The sequence below is a fragment of the Fringilla coelebs genome (genome assembly GCF_963513975.1).
Source record: "Fringilla coelebs genome assembly, chromosome: 1".
Lineage (NCBI taxonomy): Eukaryota > Metazoa > Chordata > Aves > Passeriformes > Fringillidae > Fringilla > Fringilla coelebs.
In genome coordinates, this window is record NC_140028.1 from 21,134,447 (window position 1) to 21,160,224 (window position 25,778).

The 25,778-nt window shown below is 38.7% G+C and overlaps 1 protein-coding gene across 1 annotated transcript; it reads right to left on the reverse strand.

Annotated features, from left to right (window-relative positions):
* Positions 1 to 25,750, reverse strand: DCAF13 (DDB1 and CUL4 associated factor 13). The gene is made up of 11 exons (XM_084211487.1): positions 25,632 to 25,750; positions 24,440 to 24,639; positions 22,203 to 22,310; positions 20,375 to 20,464; positions 19,327 to 19,482; positions 18,558 to 18,635; positions 14,751 to 14,833; positions 12,677 to 12,841; positions 9,470 to 9,605; positions 1,523 to 1,686; positions 1 to 732 (listed from the first exon to the last, which is right to left on the reverse strand). The coding sequence occupies exons 1-11, from the start codon at positions 25,699 to 25,701 to the stop codon at positions 645 to 647; spliced, it is 1,338 nt and encodes a 445-aa protein (XP_084067613.1). The 5' UTR covers positions 25,702 to 25,750; the 3' UTR covers positions 1 to 644.
* Positions 25,751 to 25,778: the final 28 nt, after the last annotated feature.

Consider the following 25,778-nt stretch of genomic DNA (forward strand, 5'->3'; position numbering starts at 1 on the left):
ACAGTCTAAAGTTTGGTCAGCTTATATAAAAATAGTTTAAAAGACAGAGCAAAACTATAAATGTTTACAGATGTTTGAAAATTCTGTTGAATTTCTTTCTGGATAAAATAAAAATAATACATTGAAGAAGTAAGAAATGTAATTCAGACATTTGGAATAATCAGTTGAAATAATCAAAATCTAGTCCATTGCTTAAGGTCACTTTATTAAATTTGTTTAAATAAAAATTCTTAAAAAGGACAGCATAAGGACAACAATATTTGTAACTCTGTATGGAGCAGATTTTTTTGCTTTGACAAGTATTAACCTATTTTATCCCTTTTTTGTAGTAATACTACCAAGAAATAGAACTGGAATTACAGATATTTCCCACCAAATTATCTGCTTGTATCAAAAGGGTAAAACTCCACTGCAATATGCAGTGTTGGGCCAGTAACATCAGACAAATGGGAAAAATATTACAGGGGAAATTCTCATAACTACTCAAAACATGATGACTTGAAGTCAGAGGATGCACAAACTTGGAAGAAAAGTCATGTTTCTGGAACCACGTGCTGTCTTACCAAAGTCCATCAAATTTTGTACAGTGTATTATTTTAATAGTGACATTTTTCTTTCATTGTGGCATTTTGTACATGTGACAATTATTTCACTACTGCCACAATATGCTTCTTCCTTTCTGGCACGAATGGCACAGATCCTGGCTTGCTGTGCTTACGACGATTCAGTTCCCTAGAAACAAAACAGAAAAATGAAACTCAGTAGTCAGCACAAATCCTTAAGAAATACTGTCTTCCTCCTCAAGCTACTAACGAAGTCATCCTACAAAGAAAGCCAAAAAAGTTAAGAATTGCTCTGTTTCTAATAACCAAAAGCCATATACTCCTTTGGGAAGAAAGACCATCCCTTTTGAAAGTAACTTTTAAGTTGGCTGATTTAGAAAGGTTTCAAACGAGCCTTTCTTTGGGAGCTCCGCTTGGTTTTCATGTCAACATGATCAGCTGCTCAAGTTTGTGGAGTTTTTAGCTAATAAGGATGACTAAGACCCACCACTTTACTGTTAATTCAATGGCTACAGCAAAGTAAGCCACCTTCTACTCCTAGAAATTCCACATGGCAATGATCCAGGTGGTATAAAACATTCATCCTGGAATCTGGCACTAACAAAAAAACCAAAACCAGAAATCCATGAAAAGCCAATCAAAACCCAAAAAAACCCTCCGCACACCCCATAGCAGCCCATCCTATTTCCACTGCAATGGGGCATCATGTCATGCTCAACTCAGTACTGTGGCTCTTCCCAACATGGCATCTGTTGCCATGCCTTCACTGCACATCTGGGAAGCAGCCAGCCCTCACTGCCACTGGCACTCATCTGTGTTTTCCTTATACTCAATCCAGTAGCTCATGATCCCTGACCCTAATGCTCAAAGGAGCTCTATCACTCCCACAGGCCACAGCAGGACGGCAGGGCTGGGTTTGATTTAGAGGAAGAGGAAGGAAGGCGAGGAGGAGCACGCACCTGCGGCGCCGAGCCTCCCGCATGATGCGCTGCTCCTTGATCTGGCAGTAGATGCTCTTGGGCAAGTGCCGGTGCTGAGCGATGCGCCGGATCTGGGGGTGAAACTGGAACTTCTCCTTCAGCTTCTGATTGTAATTCATAGCTGCCTTCTCTCGGGGTGCAAGCTACAGGGAAAATAACACAGACAAGCACGTTATAAAGGAACAGGGATTTAACTGTCAATCTTCTCTACAAAACAAAATCTTAACTTTTCATTCAAATGGCTTCCTTCTAGTAAATTCCTCCAGAATAGGGGGAGGTAAGTATTAAAAAACCTAAAATTCCAACAATATCCCAATGCTCAAACACAACCCATTATCATTTTAAAGCTGAATGAAGTAATCAAATTTAATTCCCGAAAATCAGATTTTAATGTGCTGTTGAGTGACAAATGAGAACATAAATAGCTGACAGCAAACACTCTGCTTAGTCTTTCTTAACCTCAGATGATAACCAGTTTTCCCTGTAAAACAAAGATTTTCAGGCATTTTAATCACTAGCCAGTGTAATTATAAATGCTGTAGAAGAACTGTCTTCATGAACAGCTTTACAGAAAGCTCTTCAGGTGCCCTAAATCTTACCCAGCACCCTGACCCCTTGGGAAGCACAAAGCACGGATCAGATTTCAAGTATTAGCTTGACTATATGCCACACAGAGAGTTCCAACTTTCATCAAGCAGCTAAAAAAGTCTTAATATCACAACCACATGAAATACAAGTGAGCTGACATTGCCATAAAAGACTAATTTTTAATTAATGTTTAAAATTCTGTCCAAGCCACCATCAACAACAAAACACCTTCTCCTGACAGGCAATCTACAGACAATTTTTTTTTTTCAGCTAGGCTTTTTTCCTTTGGTCCTAATGTCTATTTATCAAATGGAAAAAAATGTGTTTCCTGTTGTTTTGTTTAAAGCATGCATTGCTTCATGAGGAAGAGCAATCTCAATGTATTTTGGATTTATTTGGATCTTTGGAAATTCCAGCTGTATTTCAGTCTAGTGAGTTTTAATATAAATATAAAATCTGTTAGCATAAATTTGATATGATTTTAATCCCATCCTCTTTTTTCTACCCTCCTGCCCAAACTCTGTAACTCCAATATTTCAGACATCTTAAAAACCCTTCATATTTTCAATTAAACCATGGCACCAGTCTTTTACCATCCTACATTTATGTCACACTACTATTTCCACCTAAAACATTAAAAGTAAAACAATAGTTCAGGCAACTTCTACGATTCAGCTTTGCAAATGACTCGGTGTCACTAACTTCTCACTTTCAAGAAAAGACAGAAACTGATGCTAACAAAAAACAAAAAGCAGTAACAAAACCAACGACTTGATTATACACACAGTTGGAAATTTCACTTACAATATAATGAGAAATATGCTTTCCCCCCCCTTGAAATCAGCAATTGGTTATTAATTCTCCACTCTGGAGATCACTTTTGTGTGTGACTTCTGGTACAATTTTTCATCATTTCTGAATAAATAAATATCACACTCAGATGATTTTGGTCCAGAATACCATAAATGGTCTGAAAACAAGTATTGATAAAAATTACCCCAAAGGAGCTTCTGATTTGGGACAATAAAGAAACTAGGTACCAGATACAGAGTTACTCATGGCTCAAAAAATTCTTATTCAGACATCAGAGATACATGATGATATTAACCTGTTTCTCCACACCATCTTGTTCATAAAATCCAAATCCTTCTGCTTTACTTACACTCATTGTGGCCTCTGAAATTGAAATTGAGTATATTTTACAGACTTAGCCCACTAAAGCTACCCTCCCCTTTTTACTGAAATTCCTTCTTGTGAGCCAGCCTGTGAATAGCTGGTTCCCTCTCAGTAAATCCCAGGTGTTCCCACTTTGCAGAAAACTGCCAACATAATCCAAATTAAAGAGCTTTATTTTAATTAAATGCAATGATTTTCCTTTAATTTTAGAAGAGCAAATTGCTGCCGATTTAGTATAACCTCGATGATTCTACAGACAAGAGGTGAATCTGTAAATTAAAGATACAGCCAGGACATCTTATTTAAAAAATTAATAGAGATTAAGAGGTGGTGGAGCCTGACTCCATTTTTATGGCTAATGTGGTAGAGACAAAGGGACACAGCTGCTGACTTTCCACCCAACTACCAGATGCCAGCAGCCAATACACGCGGCTGTGCCAAGTGCACCCTCATCCACACCATGGGAAAAGAAAATTTTGCATTAATGACAAGTTTCCTTCATGAGAGAGAGCAGATAGCTAAGAAGGCACACTGCAATAATGTCTGAATTCCAGCTCTCTCTTGCAAGTCATTTACAAAGGTTAGTGTGAACAGCTCAAGAGAACAGTGTTACTTCCCATTCTGTTTTGGGCTGGAGAAGATGCACAGCACGATTTGCAGGATTAGAGATTTCATTTATAAGGAATAGAACACTCTCCAATTTAATATATGTAATAAATTAGGATTTATGCGATATCATGAGGGGAAGGCATGCTTAAAGTGATATATGACTGGTTTTTTGTATGTTCAAATAATGAATGTGCAATTTATTTCCTACACAAGGAAAATGAGGATTATGTGGCAGAAACATAACTGATTTGTGTCACTTACACAGGAGGACTTCACAGCAAATACGTAGGGTGAAAAAAGGGAAAAAGAACTCTTAAAATGCAACCATGTTGCCCGCAATAGGAAAATGCCTCCTAGAGTAAACTGCCCATGCCTCTTTTCCTCCCTCCTGATGACACAGACCGCTTATTTTTCCATCTAAGCAGAAGAAAAGTAAGCATTTTTGCAGAGCCTTGATTAGAAGCTAAAACCACCCTTAAAAAAATTCTTCTCTTCAAGAGGGCTGTATTTAAAACTCCACACTATTAAGACTTCTGTAATTCAGCATGAGAATATGAAATGAACGTTTATCTTTCCTCTTCAGGTTGCCCTTCTATGTTAGGGCAGGCAAGAGCACAGATGCAATATATTTTTAGAATCCAGATATATCCCAGCAATTTTCTACACCATAGCTTGTCTTTACTTTTCTGTGCTCTACAGAAAACACCTTCTAAATTTATAGTCATGAAGTTCATTATTCATTCTTTCCTGGACCCAAAATTTTGATCTCTTTACATCTAAAGGGATGACAAAAGCAAAAAAACCAGAAAGGTAATCTAGGGCAATGTAGATGTTAAGAGCATAAAATCATAGCTACAGGGCTGAAGTTGCAGGTGCACTGAATCACAAGCTGAAAATCACTATGAAAAGAATGCCACGACCAATAGTATCTGGTAGTGCTTGTTATCAGCATTATCTCAGAAAATGGAACCACATACTAGAAACAGACTGAAAGGATAAACAATTGCTTAAAACAGTTTTGACATGCTCCTGCTAATGCACTTTGCTAAATCAAAATCAAGATTTCTAACAGTACTTTCTCCTCTCTCTACTAGCCCATATTCAAAATCTGCTATTTCTGCATTTTTTAAGAAAGCAGTAAACCTATGCTCCACTACTGTTCACTCACTCATCAGTAGTTTCACTAAAATTCTAAGCATCCTAACCCACTGCTCTGTACTAATTCATAAAAGTAACAGACAAAATTTTGCAGCTGTTACTCACAGAAGTAAAGTTACTAAGAATTCACACTCTAAGAAGTGCAGGTATACTTTCTTTTTTAATGTGACAGTAGACTGAAAAGCAATACAGCTTTTACAAGTTCTACTGATAGTTAATTACTTTCAGTAAAATTCAGAAAACCCTAGTCTATCCCTTTCCTTCTATCAATTACATTGATTGTGCACTATTAACTGAAATCAACTATATTATTGCTGCCTTTTCAGCCTTTCCACTCAGACCAGGCTCTATTTTCCTCCTCAAAAGTCAAAATCATTTACCTTTCCATAAATCCCAAACATCTTCAAAAGCACAGGTAAAAAAGCACCAGACATACTTAACAAGACATATTTTATGTATTTGAACAGTCTAGAGTTTCTCAAGTCTTAACTGAGTCTTTTGCTTCTGGGCATGCAGATACATGTTCACTGCTTTAAAAATAACACCTGTTGCATCCTATTTAATAATACATATTAATCAATTAATGAAAATCTATTAAAGGCCAAATGTAGAAAATTATTTTGAAGCAACCTCTGCAGTAGCTCCAACACAGATATTTGGGTTTTGTTACTCCTACGTAAAACCTGTGTAGATTTAATTGTCAGTGGAGTAGAGACACAAGATGCCTCTGGCTTCTCCAGAAACTTTTCTTCTTCCTTTCATGTTTCACTGATTTTGAGTAATGAGTGCAGTGCCAAATACATTAAAACCCAAAAGAAACATGCATGTCAGAAGTGATGACTGCTCGGGTACAGCTCAGAAAGTAGAACTTTCCAACTGGATAAATGTTCACCAGCCACACCACGAGTACTATATATTCACTATAACTTCCTTTGAACTTAGCAATGTGAAAAAACAACTAAGTACTCACCAAAGGAAAAAAAAATGTTTGATTACTATTTTTGTTTCTCTTTCAGGATGTTGATTTCTACCCACCCCCAGCACAAAAAATATCCATCTTGCAATACAATGTATTGCAAGATTTTAGCATTATATCAGAAATACAGTGACCTTTGGATGAGTCATTTAATCGAATCTTCTCAGCAAAGAAAAATAGCAGACCAAGCAAGTAAGCATTTAAGACATACTTTGACACTTCTGACAGAATCACTGAATGTTCAGCTTTGAATATTCAAAACATTCAAAAAATAGCCACAGACTGTGGAATGACTGGACACTTACAAAAAAAGCAAGCATATGTCTGTGAAGATAAGAACACCAACACTCTAAAAAAGAAGCAGATACTAAAAAAACATCAGCGGAACCTGCTAAATAGCCATTAACAGCCGCATTCTTAAGAATCCCAGGAACTACCAGGCTGGATCAAACAGGGATTTGCACTGAATCCAAGCAACGTTCCCAAGATATATCCAAGAGCATGATAAGCCATGAGGACTCCTGAGTCCTATTAGCTACAATTGCTCTCTAAACATCTGAAAAATAAAACTTCATAGTGCTTCTAAAAAAATTTTAAACAACTATAGCCACTTCAGACGGCTTCAAATTCTGTGTCTTGCTAAATTCACGGCTTCAACAACACCAGGCTTGAAGACATTACCACATAAGATACAGGGGTGTGAAATGTTCTTTTCTCATTATAATGTAATTCTTCACAAGTTCATCTCTGTTCTGTGACGTGAGAGCAAATTTTCTGTGCCACTTTTAAGTTCTTCCTGTATTTCTAAATAATTTTGCCTCTTAAGATGACTTTTGATGTTGCAAGGTGTTTTCTCTAAGATAGGATGATAAATTATGGGAGGATTTTCACTTCTGACAGTAAAAAAAAAAAAAAAAAAAGAAAAAAAATCCCCCCAAGAATAATTCAAAAACCATGGGGAAAAAAAAAATCAAATAATAAACCACATGTCCCCTTGACCTGTGTCACAGATAGTTATTGATTTGGTTCTCTTGGGAGCCGACAGCCCAAGTACTGTGACAGAAATACACACCCTTACACACTGTCACAAAAACTTCACTGGAAGGATCCCACAAGAGCAGAACCACATGGTGGGCGCAGCCTCCAGGGGGCACATCAAGCAACAACACTGTACTCACAAAGAAAGACAACAAAGGCTGTTTTGTGTAGGACTCCTGTCAGGTCAAGGAACACAAGAGTATTAACGTGCAGACCATATCCAATAGCCAGTATTCACACCTAAGCAGAGTCTTTTTTTAGGCCCATCCATGGCCAGTTTTTCACTGACGCCAATACTACAGAAACAGCAGAATGTCATTTACCAGTCTTTGTTCTGAACACTTAAACATAGCTAAGTTGTCCTTTTGGTATGCAATATTTCTGCTATGTAGGAGTAGCTGTGTTTGCTTATTACTTCCCAGAGTCAATTATCCTTACTCTTTCATAAGAAAAGGAGCCAATGCCATCTAGTAGTCAGTACAGTGAACTTTTTGTTCACATCTGAAAATATTAGGAACCCTTCTACACGAAAATGGCATTTGAGACTTTCTTTTTACCCACTTGTCCTTCACACGAAGGGCTCAGAGTAAAGATGAACGTCAAAAATACCAGACAATTCTGTTACAGAACAGCATCTTAGAGAGAAACATCATGATCTCTTGCTAAAAATATAGTGAGCAAATGGAGAAAGCTTCAGTTAATATAATAAAATTAGGTGAAAAGGGTGTTGCCATGGGCATGCAGATATAACAGAAGGAACACAGATAATATTTCTACCCAGCACTGCACTATCTAAACAAATTTAACACGAACCTTAAATCCAAATGTAAAGTCTCTAATGAGCTTTGTGGAATCACCAAAATTAGCAACTATGGAACTGATATTTAAGTGTTTGACCAAACCGCCACATGGGAAAATACTAATAAATCAATGCAGAACAGCGGGGGGGGGGGGGGGGGGGGGGGGGGGGGAAGGTATCTTTTAAAAAACTAAAATTTAAAAAAAAAAAAAAAATCAACCTAAACAGTAATTTGTAAACCCAATTACTGCAGAAACCACAAAGCTGTGGGGCTTTTTTATCTACTGCTCTACAGCAAACCTGAGAATACTAACAGGACTTCCCAATATCTATGGTGGGCCATGGCTAAAGATATACATGTTACTGTTCTACTCCACATCCAGTGCTTCAGAGCACACAGCAGTCCACAAATTATCCTGTTTCCAGCGTAGCCCTAAGTACTCCTCCACTCCCTCCACCTGCCACCTCTCCCAGCTGCTTCACTTCCCTCCTACGGATACTTCAAATTGATGGAGCTTCAGGTAATCAATCACAAGCAGTCCGAGACATTAGTATGCAACAGATCCAGCATCTCAGCTGTACCACATTCTCCCCTGAATCACAGCTTCCCTTTCCTTTCCCCACAACCTTTCACAAGATCAAGAGAAACTCCCCCAGACATTATCTGACAGCTCTGCTGACGGGCTCAGAAAAGCACCTCCAAAATACCATAACAATATAAAGCTACATAAAGGGATTACTCCCAGCAGACAAAGTGCCAAATTCATTCTCCAAAGTCACTCAATACTTTGACTCAGCTGTGCAGATGAAGCTATGCAATTGGTAACTGAAAGGGAACATTTGGGCTTTGTCTGTACACAAACATTTGAACAAGTATAACTGAGAAGTCTTCTCTAATGAGACCGGTGATCATTCACACTAGGAACACCTCGACCAAACAGACTGACATTGAATTAAGCAGATTTCAGATACCATCCTAGTTTGCCCACTTGGCAGAGAGAGTTACAAAGGTAAACAACAATCTCAGTGTCAAACTACACATCAGTGCAAACAGTTTACTTTACAATACATTTGCTTATCACAGCATAATTTCTTTTTTAAACTTTTTTTTAACAAACAAACTGCATGAATGAACATGAACTAATACATTCCAGTCATGAACTACACATTCCAGTCAAAATCTTTAAAAGTAGTGACTAAACTTCAACAGAATTACTTAAGTATAGCTAAACAGAATTTATTACCTTTTTCCCAGTGGTAAAGGATGAATTCTAACAATTAGCACACACGTAAAAAATTCAAATCTAGTTTAGATAGAACTGATGATTATTGTTAACAATAAACAAGACCAAAAGAAGTCATCTTGTGTAGCAATAATGAGGCATGGCATTTTCTTATTCAAAGCTGCAGTAAATGCAATGAGCTATACTGCTATATCAATCTGCAAATTAAACACAAATGTCAAACTATAATTTTACAGCTTCCCTTCATAAATAAGTTTTTAAAAGTTGAAGAGGCTAACTGTTTGTAATAATAACAAAAACCCCCAAACACCTTGTGATAACAGCAAAATGCAACTCACCACTCCCAGTTTTTCAGAGGCATTAGCTTTCCACAGGCGAATATTCATCTCATCTGAGCCACACAGAATGTATTTGTTATCTGAAGTCCATTTTACAGTGATGACATGCTGCATTCGTTTGGTATGATAAACCTCCCTAGAGCAGAGAAACATTTTTAAATTATCTATCATCACTTTTCTCACCATTACCTTTCAAATAGCAGAAAGCATTCTGTTCAAGGTAAAATTTTTCCATATTTTCTTGCTGTTGCTTTTTTTAAAAATCTGACTTTTTAAAACACTGCTGATCTTATCTTTCTATAGAGATACAAAGGAAGTGTGATAGACTGATAAAGGACCACCTAGGATAAGATACTTTTTTTAAAAGTGCTTTCACAAAAATAATAGTAAAGAGTTAAATAATAACTATTTTTGCAAAACATGCTAAGGGTATACAGTATGAAATGCATACTGTTCCTGAAGCAATTTTGATTAATATGCTTTTACATTGAGAGTATTACAGAATGGGAATGCAGAAAAATAGGTACCAAAGAATCTGACACCAAACAGGAACAAAACACCTCCCAGCTGTCCATTTATGATATGGCAATGAATTTCCTAGTCTTCATTGTGATTTCCCTCCTTTACTCAAAAATGGACTCCATTTCTTTTTTAATTTCTGCTGACCAGACTCCTGCCCAACAAGTGCTGTTGAAAAATGTTTCTGCATGCTACATTTAAAATAATATTTAAGTTAAACTCTTGTCTAATTTTCATTAAGTATGTATCAAACAAATTTATTCTTTTATTTCTGCTGTAAAAATAAAGGACTAAATAAATTTTCTGGGGAATTTTAGCTATTTATTAGCATTCTGAAAAGAAGGAAGAAATAAGGCCTATTTATTGTCTACCAATAGCCACTCCTTTGATGCATCAGTCATGCACTACAGCTTATTCTCCTTCTTCCACTCAGTTATTTTTGCAAGGAAAACCCAAGTAAAAATGTAAAAGAAACATAGAAGCAACACCTATTTCAAGTGGTGTGGAGAAACTAGACTGGGGTAGAGCTGAAGTGGTTGTGAGAAAAAGAAAAGTAATCAATATACCAGAATAAATAAGCTTTATTAAGCTTAATCACCTCTTTCCATTCACCAGCAAGCGATACTCTACAAGAACAACTATGTGGAAGACTGAGCACAACTACCATCAGAAAACATTAATACTCATATCAGCTTTTCACTGTTTAATGGCATGTGTGCACATCTGCACTTGCACAAGAATTTCTATGTTTTACTTTCCTTCTATCACATGACTCAGTAACTAAGCTTTTCTTCACCCACCTTTGGGGAACTAAGTCATTTTCCTTTTTACACTTTGAATTTGCAGCCTTTGCCTATCCTGTGGCTGTCATCACAAGGTATTAAATGTGATTTTTCAGGGACAGGAAAAACAGAAAACATGGCCAAATAACCTGGATGTGTCATGTAGAAGTTTGCACAGAAGTAGAGTTCTGTTTACTAAGCATTTACTAAATTTAATCAACTGCATTAAAAAACTTATTTCTTAGGGCTAAACAATTTCACTATTTAAATTTTCATTTAAAAATAAAATAGAAAACAATTGAAGTTAGGAGTTTTTCAGATTGGCGAGACAACAGAAGTAAAAACTAGAATAGCACCAGGATCTTTATTTACAGGTATTCCTAAGTGCCCTCTCAGTTTTCCAAGCAGGATCAGATCTTCTATTTAGAGACTTTTCTCCATTTTCCATGAGATTAATATGAACTGTGCAATTCTAAAGAAGCCCTGCTTCTAAAAAAAATTTTAAGTGCACCAGAACACTCTAATCAGCTTACAAGAGGCAAAATTCTTCATTTGTAAAGCTGCTCCTCACTAGATTTAGGGCTACAACACAAAAGGGGGGAAAGTGTGGACAAAGAGAAAAATCCCTTCCACAGGTCTTGGCAACAATCCGCTAAAATGTGAAATAAAGCCTTTTACTGTTGTGTTATGGGATCTGCAAACTTCTCCTCAGTGATGTGTGTTAAGTCTGCATATCACCACTTCTGTGAACATTATTAATCCCACAAAGAAGCTGCTAACCATATTGTTTAGTAATGCAAGTCAGGTAAAAAACCCAAACCTACAAACTGCACCATCGAATTACATTTAAAGCACTACTGCAAGACAAAAAGAACATGAAAACTATCTGTAGATTAGATATAGAGGGAATGTAAATAGCTCCTCCCACTCTTTAATGCAGCACAGGAGCACAAACTGTTACACAGCATGCCCAATTTCATCAATTAATAATTAAAATATACACCTTCACCAAGCCAGCATTTCAACATTTTCATCCTCAAGCCACCTAGAACTTGACTTAGTAACAACATTCTGGGAGGACATGGTTGGAGAGAGGAAGTCAAGCAGAAGTAAAATAAAGTTAAGAATAAAGAAAAAGGAGGAAGAACTGACAAGAAAGAATAATGAAGGCAGGTTTATGAAGATCAAATGATACCAGAAAGATCAGATAACTTGCTCCAGTTTTCATGAAACTGAAAGAAAACCAAAAAATAATGGAGACACAGTAGATTCAATCTGAACTCCAGCAAAATATTTAATATACTGACTTATGAAACCTTACATGAAAAACAAACTCCACGTGAATTGTATTCAAAGCACTGTATTACAAATCAAAACCAGGTTAACAAAATATGAAAAAAAGGTAGTAAGTACACTGAAACAGATCACAAAAGGGTCCCAAAGTAATCCTCAGGAATTCATACAACAATCTATTTTACATAATGTCTTCAGCAACCATCCACATAGGATGAAGACAATCCCTAGGAAACCAAATGCTACCACACTGTAACACACTGCAAACTTAAGTGGTGACAGAAACAGAACAAAGCAACCTAAAAACATTAAAGATGCATCAACAAGGAAATCAAATGGGATTCACCAAGGTAAAATACAAATGACATGAGCACAGTAATCCACTCTGATTTTAATTCCATATTGTGGAACTACTGCTACTTGTTAAGTAGATCCATACTCCAGAATTAAGTCAACTACACAGCCTGTCAGTTTCCAGCTACCAACAGAATAAGATTTCAAAACTCACAGGAAGCAAATTCCCCAATGAAGATGTTAATGAATGAATCAGTAATTTCGAGGATTTGGGAGGAAGTCACTGGAATGAAGAGAGAGAAAGTGTAAAACAACTCACCTGCTGTGACCTTTGTCCACAGGAAAAATGCGGATGGACTTATCAAAGCTGGCAGACACAAATTCTTTCCCAGTGGGTGAATAATCCACATCAAGAACAGCAGACACGTGATCCATGTGCACCATCACAGGTGATTCAAGAAAGCGCATATCAAAAGTATATAAGCTTGAAAATAAATACATCAGTAGCTTAGTATCAGAACAAGTCCTAAGTAAACAGTACATTTTACATAAAGCACACTTAAGGAGAGAGCCATATTGCAGAGGGAACTCCTTAAAACAGCTCATAATACATGAAAAGAAAGAAAACAGCATTGTTTAGGGTTTGAAAGTTTATTAATCTAGTTATTGGATCAGGCTTCTTGCTCCCTATCAAAGGACGATAGGCTCCACTTCATCATGTGTCCACAGGTCAGACTGCAGGCATCACACTGGCCGTCTTTACTCCATCTTCCTATGTAAGTATGCACCCTGAACTTGTAAAAGCACCTCCCAACCATTACAGCAAGCCTATCAGTTCTGAAAGGTTTCTTAATATTCCCATGCTGTGAAATCTTAGTAATTCAGAGTCTACTGTAAAGTTCCATTTGCTCGGCACCCCTTGTTACTGCCTAATTATCTTAGGCAGACAAGTTCAGTTCAAGGAAAGCTTGGTGTAGCAAGTCTACGAGTGCAGGGAAAGAGGGAAAGCCTGGTCCTTACCCATGGAGATGCTAGTTCAGCGGAGCACACTATCCATAGAAAAACATTATGTTAAAAGTAAACACCAGCTGCTGGACCTCAGCTGGTTTGCTCTTAAGGACTTTAAAGCTCAGATAAGGTCTACCTCTACTCCCTTTGCATAAAGCAGCTAGACATAATCACTATGTAGCTCATCAAATAAGCAAATAAGCAAATAAGCAAATAAGACAATGCATTTATTGAAGCCTGATTAAGATATACTATTTAGTAGAACTATCATGTAAAAAAATTTAATTCAACAGGTTTCTCACCTTCCTTTCTGCAGATGAATGCATAACTGAAATTAAATTTATCTTACTGAATACTATACTGGTGATTATTGCTTTTTCCTTCTAAATTCCCCAAGTATGCAGCATCTTATTCAAAATTGCTACTCCATATAACCAGCAAATACTTGCATATGCACTGTTGATGTGTACATTTGCCTTTGCATATTAAATGCTTCAAGCTGCAAGAGGACAGTTTTCCCTGACAGCAAAAGCTATAGTTTTTAGCTTAGCAAGAGGAGGAAAAAAAAATTTTAAAAAACCCAAACCAGCCAAAAAGCAAATTCATAAAGAAAAACCCAAACTTATAAACAAACAGATTAGGTAGTCTAATAGTTTTACCATAACAAATACAAGAAAAAGAGCACAGTGAATATAACACTTCAAGGTCTGAGCCAGATTCCATTTCCTTAGAAAAACAGCCTTAAGATAAGTGATAAAATTCCTATGTTCTAGAAGAAAACAGTGATCTATTGTTAGATCACTGACTTCCTGGAAAAAAGGATATGGAGCATATTTGCAATGGCCTAGTTTTGAAGAGACAGCTTTTTCAATATCAGATTAGCTGTTCACATGAATAGTATTGTTCAAAAGTAAAAAACTGCTCCGAGACATTGAAAGGATAAGTACTGCAGTCTCCAGAACTGTCTCACAAAAGATTTATTTTTTTTTAAGAAATGTTCTCATGAAAATAGCTGATCAGTACAATGTATCAAGCTTCACAAGAGCTGGCAAGAAAATAAACACTTATATTGCCTCAGACTGGACCAATAGTACTTAATTTCCAGGGCCCATCTCAAGCTATACTTGCATTGGTTGAGCTGCCATTTATTCTAAGTTACACTGCTTTTTACCCCTTAGGTACTGAGACACACAGAGAGAGGCAGCCTACTATCAATTCATATTTCTTAAAATCTGTATTCCTATAATTCTTCAGGTTATAAAGTGACTCAAATTTAGAGTTTGAGTAGTCTTTTAAAAATTCATTTTCGAACGATCATAAATAACCAAGATACAGATGAAAAATATAACCTGTCCAGGATTATCGAAAATCAAAGTTACACTCACTTGTAATCTTCATTTGCTGCAGTAAAAATGAAAGCTTCCATAGGGTTCCAACACAGCGTATTTGTCCTCATGTTCAAGATAACCTGAAATATATTTACACATTGCTACCTTGTTAAAGGCAGTAAAATACTCACTGCAGTTCAAAACTTCCTGCATACCCCTGAAGACAAGCACTTAGCAGATAGAGAATTATGGCAGAGGAACAGCACATGACAGAATGTTTCCTCAGCAGTGTTAGAAGTGAAATCCAAGAGCCTCCTGTCTGTCATTACATGCTTACTGCTTTGGGCTACACAACAATTTAATTTTCCTCCGTATATCACCTTAGAATAAAATTCTTTTAAGTGGTCATTTAATATGGCAACCTTCCAGTGGTCAACAAGTAAATCTGGAACTTTGAAAAATTTCACTTCTCTGACCCATTTACAGGAACCTTTAGTTAAGTAATCTATGGATACACCTAATTAAATGATTATTTCAAGGGACATAGTCATTAATTGAAGCTGTGAACCAGCATTTGCAAAGCAATTGTAACATGTTTATGCTCTCCCAGTTATTACCCCTTCATTATTTTATGTCTAAAACTGCAGTTCACCAATTCTCTTGGCCAGTTGCCATTTCTTGTGGAAGTGCCAAGCAATGCACACAGAAGTTCCTGTGTTGTCAGGTACTCAGCACTCTCACTGTATCAGCAGTGAATCATTCCTCACACATTTGTAAGATTTGCTTGCTGCTTGTAAGCATATGGCCAACAAAGAGGCCAGCTGGCCCTAAAGTGGGAGGAAGGCAGCTGATAACAGATTAATAAAACCCTTCTGCTTTCTAACTGCAGACTAGACAAGAGGCACTAGCAAGCTGTATGTTGGATGTCCCCACCTTGGAGGACAGCTGGGCCCCTGTGGGACAAGGCAAGGCAGGGAGAAAGTCATCTGACACACCAGACACTGCAGCTTTGGCTTCTGCCGAGGCTGAGAAGAACTTCCAACCATTCACTTGAAAATAAGAGCTATACAGTATGCCTGACACAAAGTGGATGTGTAATTACAGAGCAAATGATTAACAAACTGAACAACTCTAAACAGGATTTTCTACAATGCTCCAGGCCAGCTATAATCCTACTTAAAAATCCTGAAATTTGAGTGTTTAACAGTATGGTACTCAAGTCCCATTTTTATTCTTGGCTTACTACACTGAATGCCATAAATTAACACACCTATTTCAGAATATAATTGTAGAATTATAACCCTTACAGTAATGAACACAGTCTCAAAACAAGTTAATAATGATGATATTTTACTGAACACCCCTCCAAAAGATTGCAATGAATGTGTGTCCATTCCCGTAATTCTCATCCTCCCTAAATCCTCATTTCCTAGGTGATACCATCCTGTTCATGATAAAGTCTGTGCTGCAGAACACTGCTTATTTTCAGGAACTGCATGCTACCAGAAGGGAATGTAATCATCAGATCTCTAAAGTGATCTCTAGTTTAAAAAGCGGACACTGAGATGTCCTCTGTTTACACTAATATGACAACTAGAATTTGCTCAGATTTTAATATTGTTCTAGTTATAAAACTTGCACAAAACTGGAAAGTTAATAATCAAGGACTGTTCTTTATTCCTTCCTGCTACAAGTTTACCAGCCACTGCAAAATGAGCACACAATTAATGTTAACCTACCATATCTATAATTAGTACTTTAAGCCATGTTACAAATAAGTTCAATATTGCTAAAAACCCAGCTCTTTCAAATGGAGTCAAGTCCTGTCATGCTCCGAATCTCTATTTTTTAACCAAAATTTACAAGCCTTCAGTTGATTTTAGCAGTGGCTTTTGGAATTAGAATGGTGCTTAAGAAATTATATAGTACATCTTAGAAAATGGGTAAGTTTAAGACCCCACTAAGACAAGTCAAAATTTTCAAGTCCCTGAAGACTTGGTTCTCTGGGTTTAATTATTTCAACTGTGAGCACTTACTTGCAAAGAATGTCAGCCTGGAAATGTTGAGATTACTTTAATATAGAAACATTACCCAAATGATTAACCTGTCTTCCTTTACTACCTACAAGGTTGAGATGAACACCTAAGAATGTAACAAGAAAAACACAGTTCCTGTCAGCTGTTAAAATCCTAACGTCTATCTTTACAACACCCTAAGCTTTCCTGATCCCACAGGTTGCACAAGAATGACTTTTAAAGTGTACCAATTCCTATCAAATCATTTTCCTCTTGTCTTTCAACAAAATTGCTTTCATTCATCTTTCCCAGCTTTTTTTAGACTAGTTCCTGTTTTGAACATAGGTAGCATCTCACTATCTCATCCCTCCCTTTTTAAAACTTAAGGCTTTGAAACCCACACTCAGGACAAACGGGCAACAGAGCTACACGATGTGAGAAATGTGTGAATAGGAATGCATGTGTGATGTACTCCTATTTCCATTCATGAAGGGACTCCCACTGAGTTCCAGCTGCTCTGCTGATCAAATCCCAGGAATGCAGCAGTGCCAGAAACCAGTGCCCATACATAGTGAGGTAACACTAATAAGCAAAACCAATCTCTTAGGAGTTCCAGAGCTCTTAGCTCTCAATGCGGAAATGGACATTTCCCCTCCTCTCCACAGAATTATCCCTATCCCAGGAGGAAACCCAGTACTGTGCCCATGGAAGCAAGGAAGTACTAACCAGTGTTTATTCCTACAGCAGGAAATGCACCTCAGCAAGCTGCTTACATGAGATACACATACACAAACGTGCACACAGTCTACAATAATTCTATATACACATGTATGTACAGTCATATATTTAGCATATATACATATGTAAAATTCTGTTAGATTCAAACTTGGTTCACAAAGGATCAAAATGCATCCTTTGACCAGATGCTGCAGCTCTACAGCACTGGTTGGGCTCATTTCAACATTCAGGTCTTTAGCTGGCATTGCTGACAAGTTTCTATAAGCACTGCCTCGGTGGCCCAAATGAAACTTAAAATTTGTTGGGGCACAGGGAGAGAAAGAAACCCTGCTATGCCAACAACATTCCTTTTTATAACTAAGTACCATTTTAATGTTGTAGTGCGTATCAGCTCAATGACACTGCAGATAGTATGTAACACAGGAGAACACTGAGTGCATACTCACAAGCCAGAATATTGTATTTCAAGAATATTGATAAGATAGATCTGGGGCTTAGAACTACTGAAATTGATTGAGATTTGATAGGTGTGTATGAATTACCATCCTCTTATCTAAAGAAATACAAATATTCTGTTAAATAGGAATCTTTAGGTCATCAGTATGTTCCACACATAAATATTATTTTGATTACACTGCAAAGGATTTCTGAATATTTATAGTAGGTGTATAGGGAAGGGTTTATCTCCCTTCGAAGGAAAAACACCTTTTCAAATACAGAGCAAGGCTCCCCAGTAGTGAAGTTACCTTGTTTCCTTCTGGTACGGAAAGGAAAAAAAAAATTTAAAAAAATGAAAATCACACATACATAGACAGAATGCAATAGAGGAACATAAAGTTCTTATTGTAAAATTGCTGTCAGGTCAGGCACTTGATCAAGAATTACAACAGAGTGAGCATGACAGCCTGTCTGAATGCAGAAAAAGGCCCTTCTAACTCTGCATTGTTTAAATCCCAACGTTAATTCAAACTCAGAAGACTCAGACAATGAAAACTCAGTTAACTCAGATTTCAGACATTCCCATTCCCTACTGTCACCAACAACTGCATGCTATAATATATTCAGCATGATTATTAGCACTAGTAATTAATCTTAAAAAGAAAAATATTACCTTCTTTAATGGAGTTGATTTTCTCATGTCATATAGCACAATATTTCTGTCAGAAGCACAACTTCCCAAAAGGTAAGTCTAGAAAAAAAAAAAAACAAAACCAGTGCGTATGGCCTTCTGAATACGTCTAGAGTGTGGTGAACAGCTTACATGAGATACCTAAGCTATTTCACAAAGCTGGTCATGAGTTTCTTTTTCAGTCAAGGAAATACATTCATCAATTTTTCTGTGCAGCTAATTACCCAGCACAAACATTTTAAATAGCTTTCCCTGTAAGATCCAGAATCCATGCAGTGCCCTCTACTTTAAAACTAACAGACAATTCCTCATAAACACATTTTCTATGAGCACAGCCCAGTCAAGGGGTATAACAGAAGTGTTGTAAAAGATGAAATGCAATTGTTTTGCCATGAGGAGAGTGAGAAGTCTAAGTCACAGGGAATACTGGAACAGATGAACAGGCAGCTCCACAGCCACTTAGCTGCTACACTGTATGACTGAGGTACGAGGTATGTATTATTGTAGGCAGAATGGAGACTACTCTGCTTTTGTTTCTCCTCTCCCACACTAACAGAGACAAAAGACAGGAAGATAAAATTACATAGTACTATATTCCAAAATAATATAATCATCAAAATCTATGTAGACATATTCCATTAAAACATAAAATCTAAATTTGGAAGAAAAAAATCAAGATGGTGTAAACAGAGTTTAGATCTCATACTGCTCAAGAAAAATACTGATTTCCAATATATTACACAATCATTACCTCAATGGGATTAAATTTTACACTGCTTATGCTATCAAAACCCCAAGTCAGAGAACACTTGGGGCTTGTCCTTTGTTCATCCCAAATGTCCACTTGATGGCCACAGGTAGCAAAAACAGGTTCCTTCCAGTGGTGATCAATTCCTGTATACACTGTCTTTAAGGAAAAAGAACAAAAAACAAAGCAAAAATTTTAAAACCCAATTGTATGAATAAATACTCAATTATGTTCTGTTAGGAAAAAAAATCAACAAATCTTTGCATGTGGAGTCTCACATGGTTTTTCTCATTTATATTACTGAAAATTAAGTCACCACTGCTACTAGAAATTAAGCCTTATGAGATGTACCCCTTCCAGTAGGCAAGCTTTCTTTTCCATTTAAGGTGTAAGTATGCATTTCTTGTTAATTTACAATGGAGTTGGCACTAAAGGCATATTTACAAAATCCTGGCTAATTTTAAAGCAAATGAAAATTTTAAGAGTGAAACTGTATTTTCAGTGGGGACTTGAATGGATTTCAGAGACATTGCAATAACTAAAGAGTTTCAAACCATCTACTTGAAAAAAGCATTTAATGTTTTTCTTAACACAAGCGTATCACAAATTCAAAGTGCCAAAATATCTATTTTTAGACTGCTTTTGTCAATAAGGAAGATGTAAAGTCAGTATTTTGTATTGAATAGCTGTGAGATATTGGTATGAAAAGTAAGTAAGTTATTTAATGCAGACTAAGCACTGACAATACACATCTGAAGAGACTCCAGAGAAATGTGACCAGTTTGCAGGAAAGGGATAATTAGTACACACAGAGCTAAGCAGTCTCTGGTGGCATCCGAGGAATCCTTTCTGGTTACATGTAAAGTAAGTGTAATAAAAACATGAAAATACTTTAAAAATGCCATAATAAAATTTGATGCCAGCAAATTACAACCCATTATGATAACAGGTGATATCAAATTATTTCTCTCTCCTTCAAAAGCTAGATAAGAAATGATTCAAACTTAATTCAAAAGAAAAGGTGTGGGAAATCAAAACTCAGATTTACTACCTTTCCAAGAATTGTATGAATAGGTTCTTCTTCTTCTCCGTATTCTGGGCTCTCCATTTTCCACTGTTTTACAGTTTTGTCATCACCAACCTGGAAATATTGGAGAAATTATGTACAGTTTTATGCAAATATATTCCCTTTTATTTTGCTAGATAAGTTTTGCAATTAAATACAGGCACCCTTTAAAAAAAATATTCTGGGATATACACAAATGTTTCCTCCTGCCTGTTCATTGTTCCATTTTATACCTCCAAGCTACATTTTAGCTCTCCTGGTCATAACATCTCATTAAAACATGTACATGGTCTGGCTGGAGTGAACATTCTTCGTAGCAGCCCACCTGGCACTGTGTTTTTGATGTGTGGCTGAAACAGCCCTGATACAGCACCCAAGCCTTGGCTGTGCATTTCCCCCTGCTCCCACTCTGTCTCCATCATCCCTGCCTCACCCACCTGCTGGGGTGGGCAGCAGACTGCAAGGGAACACGGGCTTGACAGATGTCCTGAACTTGCCAAAGGAGTATTCCATACCACAGAACAATGCTCTGCAATAAAAGCTGCAGTACTGGCAGCAGAAAGAGCAGGTGGAGGCTGGCTCCACAGTGGCTGCTGCTCAGATTGCCTGGGGATCTGACAGCTTCTGAGAGCACGTGATGGATTCCCAGCTTGTCACTTGTTTCCCACCACCACCTTTCATTCACCTATTCCACTGGCCATCTTAATCCACAAGGCTTTTTCAGTTTCCAATATAGATAGCTGAATAGGAAAAAGGTAAGCTGGGAATGACAGCTATTTTGTAAGGCTACATTTTGTGGTTTTTAATCAACTGGCACCCTAAACTGCAAATTATCTTCTGGAACTCACTTTGGTGAGCCTGTAATCAGTTAAAAGGCACTTTCCACCTCAGTTGCTCTGGTTGCCTGCTCCAAATTTTGTTCTACCTCTTGCACTAATGCCAGCACAAGCTTTTGCAGGGCTGTGCAGTGACCTGGATCAGGAAAACAGGCCTAAAAAATGGTAGCTTTACAAGTTTATCCTCCCCTCCCTGACTGCACTATTACTGTTTCTCTCGCTCTCTCAATTTTCAAGCAGACATTGTCAAAAGTGGAGTAACTAATTTGGAGTCACTTAGGATTTTTTACTGAGACTTTTCCTACATCCTAACTACTGTCCCTGTGACCTGGTATATATCTTAGAAAAAATACATATACTGTAGTGAAAATGGCACTTCTATGACCAGTTCAAACAAAGCACAACCTCAGGACACTTCCTGTTTTCAAAAACAGTTCTTCCTGTTGTGTTATCTTGGAACTGTTTTAATGCCAACAGGAAGACATACTATTTCCAAGCAGTTGACATGCAACTGAATCTGTGGTAGTTTTTCATGAATTAATAAAGCTTTATTCACCTGGAATGATCTTAACTTAATCAGATAATTCTTAATCATAGTAATGCAAATGGTTACTTTTTAACATGGTATATGTATATGCAAATGGTTACTTTGTAACTTTTTTACATCTTGCAATGAACATAATCCATTTACTACTTTAACAAAAACTAGTTTACTGGAGTTTTAATTACATGACCATCTGTAAGCTCTTTGCTGGTACTTGTCCCTTTGCTCGATTTGTCCCTTGAATGATATCCATATCACAGCATCAGAAAAAACTTCATCCTAAATAGAACTGTCAGGTCCACCGACACATTTAATAAGTGTATTCATACAATATTTAAATATTCTGTGGCAGAGAGCAAGCTTCTCAGTGGGAAACAGATGGTGAGCAAGTACTCTGTGCTACTGCACTGCTAAGGAGCCACACAATACTCACAGTGAAGAATGATGTGCCACAGAAACGGGCACACATGCCTCGCACAAAGCCTTCGTGAGCTTGTATCGTGCGGATACACTGTCGTTTGGTCAAGTTCCAAATCTTAACCTGATAAAAACAAAAAGCAAATATTCTGTAAGCTTTCTACAGCCCACAGCTGCAGTTCACATTTCAAGTACAAGAGACCACACATGTTGTAATGAAATGGCAGAGCTGGCTTGGACACCGGTCAGATTTTATCTTGTTAAAAACTAATTATTTCTTTCTTGAAAACTAATTTTAAAAGCGAGGCTCTTTCATTCCTACCTTCCCCCCTGACCTAAGCTGTACACTTCCCTGCCTTTTGCACTCCCATGTTTTTGAACTAGAATTCTTGCTAAAAAACAGCAGCAGTCATAAATTTATCAAAATAATACCCCTTTAAAGACAAAAACACAAAGAAATTTGAAACCCACAGAATTTTTTCTGTCCAGCTGCTGTACTACATTGTCTACAGATGTCCACCTCATACAGAGGTTTCTGTTTAAAAGCTTTTGGGCTCATTTAAAAACCAATAACAAAGAAATGGAGTTCACTTTTTATATTTTTATGTATTTACAGTACCCAAAACTTTACTTGCTCTATCAGTGGATAAGAAATTTGGATAAGAACTTAAACAGAAATTTGTTCCGCTACTCTCTGAAAAGGTTAACCTCCATTATACTACTGCATGACATGAGCACTTTCTATAAAAAGCAGAAAGCAACCAACTCCCTAGAAGACCTTTAAACACCTCTAAAGTATTCAAGTGCTGTCAAATGAGCAATGTAAGGGTGAAAAAAGACAGGTAATTCAGAAAAGACAGGTTTTTCTGCTAGTTCCAATTAAGGTGTCCATGATTGCTATTTATAATTGTTATGTAAAATAAATACAGGGTTAGCCTTTTTTAGGCAGTATGAAACCCTGTTATTAAAAAAAATTTTTGGTTGTATGCCCTTTCACTGGCTAATCTGGCAGTTTAACTTCTTTAGGGGGAGGAGTAGGGGGGTGTCATGTGGGCAGAAAAAGGAATCCCAACATGTATTGACTTTGCATGGCCAGGTTTTGGTAGTGGGAACCTACAGGGGTGGCTTCTGTGAGAAGATGCTGGAATCTTCCTCCACGTCCAGCAGAGCCAATGCCAGCCAGCTCCCACATAGACCCACCCCTGGCCAAGGCCAAGCTAATAGGAAATGGTGGTAACAACTCTGTGATAACACATTCAAAAAGGAATAAAAGTTAGTGGGCAAGTGTAACTGCCCTCAGAGAAGAGAGGAGCAAGAATACATGAGAGGATTAACTCTGCAGACACCAAGGTGAGGGAAGAAGGAGGAGGAAGAACTGAGGTTCCTCTGAGCCTGTTGTGAAGACCCTGGTGAGGCAGCAGTGCCCCTGGTGCCCACGGAGGAGGTTAATGGGAGTGCAGAGACCACCTGCACTGTGGAGAAGAACAAGGCCAGATGCACCCAAAGCAGGCTGTGATCCATGGCAAGCCCTTGCTGGAGCCGTCTCCTGGCAGGGACCTCGGGACCCATGGAGAGAGGAGCCCACACTGGAGCAGGTTTCCTCGGACTTGTGACCCTGTGGGGGACCCACCCTGGAGCAGCCTCTTCTTGAAGGACTGCACAATGTGGAAAGTCACCCACACAGCAGCAACTCATGAAAAGCTGCAACCTGTGGAAAGGACTCACACTGGAGAAGTCATGGAGAACTGTCTCCCATGGGAGGGACCCACGGTGGAGCAGCAGAGCACCTCCTCTCCCTGAGAAGAGGCAGGAACAACTTGTAATGAACTGACTGTAACCCCCTTCCCCCATTTCCTTGTGCTGCTGGGGAGGAGAAGGGAGAGCCTGGGAAGGAAGGAGGGAGGGGTGGGGGGAAGGTATTTTTAAGGTCTTATTTTACTTCTCATGATTCTGTTCTGAGTTTGTTAATAATAAATTAAATTATTAACCCCAAGTTCAGTTTTCTCCCTGGTGGTAATAGGTGAGTGATCTCTCCCTGTCCTTATCTCAACCCACAAACCTTTCACTACAATTTGTCTACCCAGTTTGTCTCCCCTGTACAGTGGCAGTTGTAGAGCAGCATCCTTCTGCGTGAGGATGAAGGTAACATGCTGAACAGAGACAGAAAAGTAAGGTGTGACAAAACCAACCAAACAACGCAACAAAACACAAAAGAGAAAAAAGATGTGTGTTCGTTGTGGTTTGAAAGCTTACCTCTCCATCACAGGCTCCAGACAGCACAGTAGACAAACTTTTTGGATGTTTGGCCATGCAGTTAACTCCATCTCTGTGGCCATCAAGTGAGCTAAGAAAGGGTTTTGCAAACACACGTTCTAGCTTTGTGGCATTCAGAGCTCTTGTGTACTCTCGTGCAACCTCAAATGGATGCAATGCAGGGTCATAGTTCCTTGGAACTGCAGCAGAAAGAAAACACACATAGAAAAAAACACACATAGAAAACCATGCTGGAGCAGGCCCAGAGGAGATATGAGCACAGGCATGGACTACCTCTCCCTTGAGGAAAGGCTGTAAGAGCTTTGGTGCAGCTTGGAGAAGAGACAGCTCTGGGCAGACCCCACCACGGCCTTTCAGTACTTAAAGGGGGCTATGAGAAAGATGGGGACAGACTTTTTAGATGGTCTGGTATGATATGACAATGAGTAACAGTTTTAAACTTAAAGAGGGTAAATTTAGACTAGATAGTAGTAAGAAATTTTTTACAACGAGATGGAACAAGCCCCATCAAGGTTCTGAGCAGCCTGAGGTAGCTGAAGATGTCCCTGTTCACCACAGGACAGGGTGTGGGGGGTTGGACTAGATAAGTCCAACCTTTAAACCCACAAAACTCTATTATTCTGTGCGTAAAATCAACGCAATTTTTGGCAGTTTTAATAATAAATGTCCAAGAAGCAGAACTCGACGTACCAGGAACGGAACAGCATTAACTGCAAAAAAACTGCAAAGGGTAACCTAGGAAATACTAAGCGCAATCTCGGGGTACCAGAACAGTGATTAAATCCCCAGCCTCGCACTCCTGCTCTGACGCCGCTTCCAGACCAGGCCCTGGAAGCTCCAGGCTCTGCCACCCCGATGTGAGCTCGGGCAGCGCCGGCCCCGGGCCGAGGCCAGGCAAGTCCTGCTCCGCAGAGGCGCCGCACGCCAATCCCGCCCGGGAGCGGCACCCGCGGGGAAAACTCCCGGCGCCCGCAAGGAGAAGCCCAAAGCCCACTGCCCGAGCTCTCTCATTCTCGCTGCTAGCGGGCAGCGGCGGAGGGGAGAGGACCAGAGCGGAACGCGGCGCGGACGACGGGCGGTGAACGCCTTCCTGGGCCGCCGGCCTCATCCTTTCCGGGCGGGCTGTGCCGTGCCGTGCCGGGCCGAGGGCCGGTACCGGAGCCCCGCTTACCGCGCTGCAGGTCCAGCTTGGTCTCCCGCACGTAGTCATCGGGGTTGCGGCTCAGCACCTTCACCCGCATCCCGCCGCCCCGGCACCGCGCGCGCACGTGACCGGATGCGCCGCGCGGGCCGTTCTCGCGCGGGCCGTTCTCGCGCG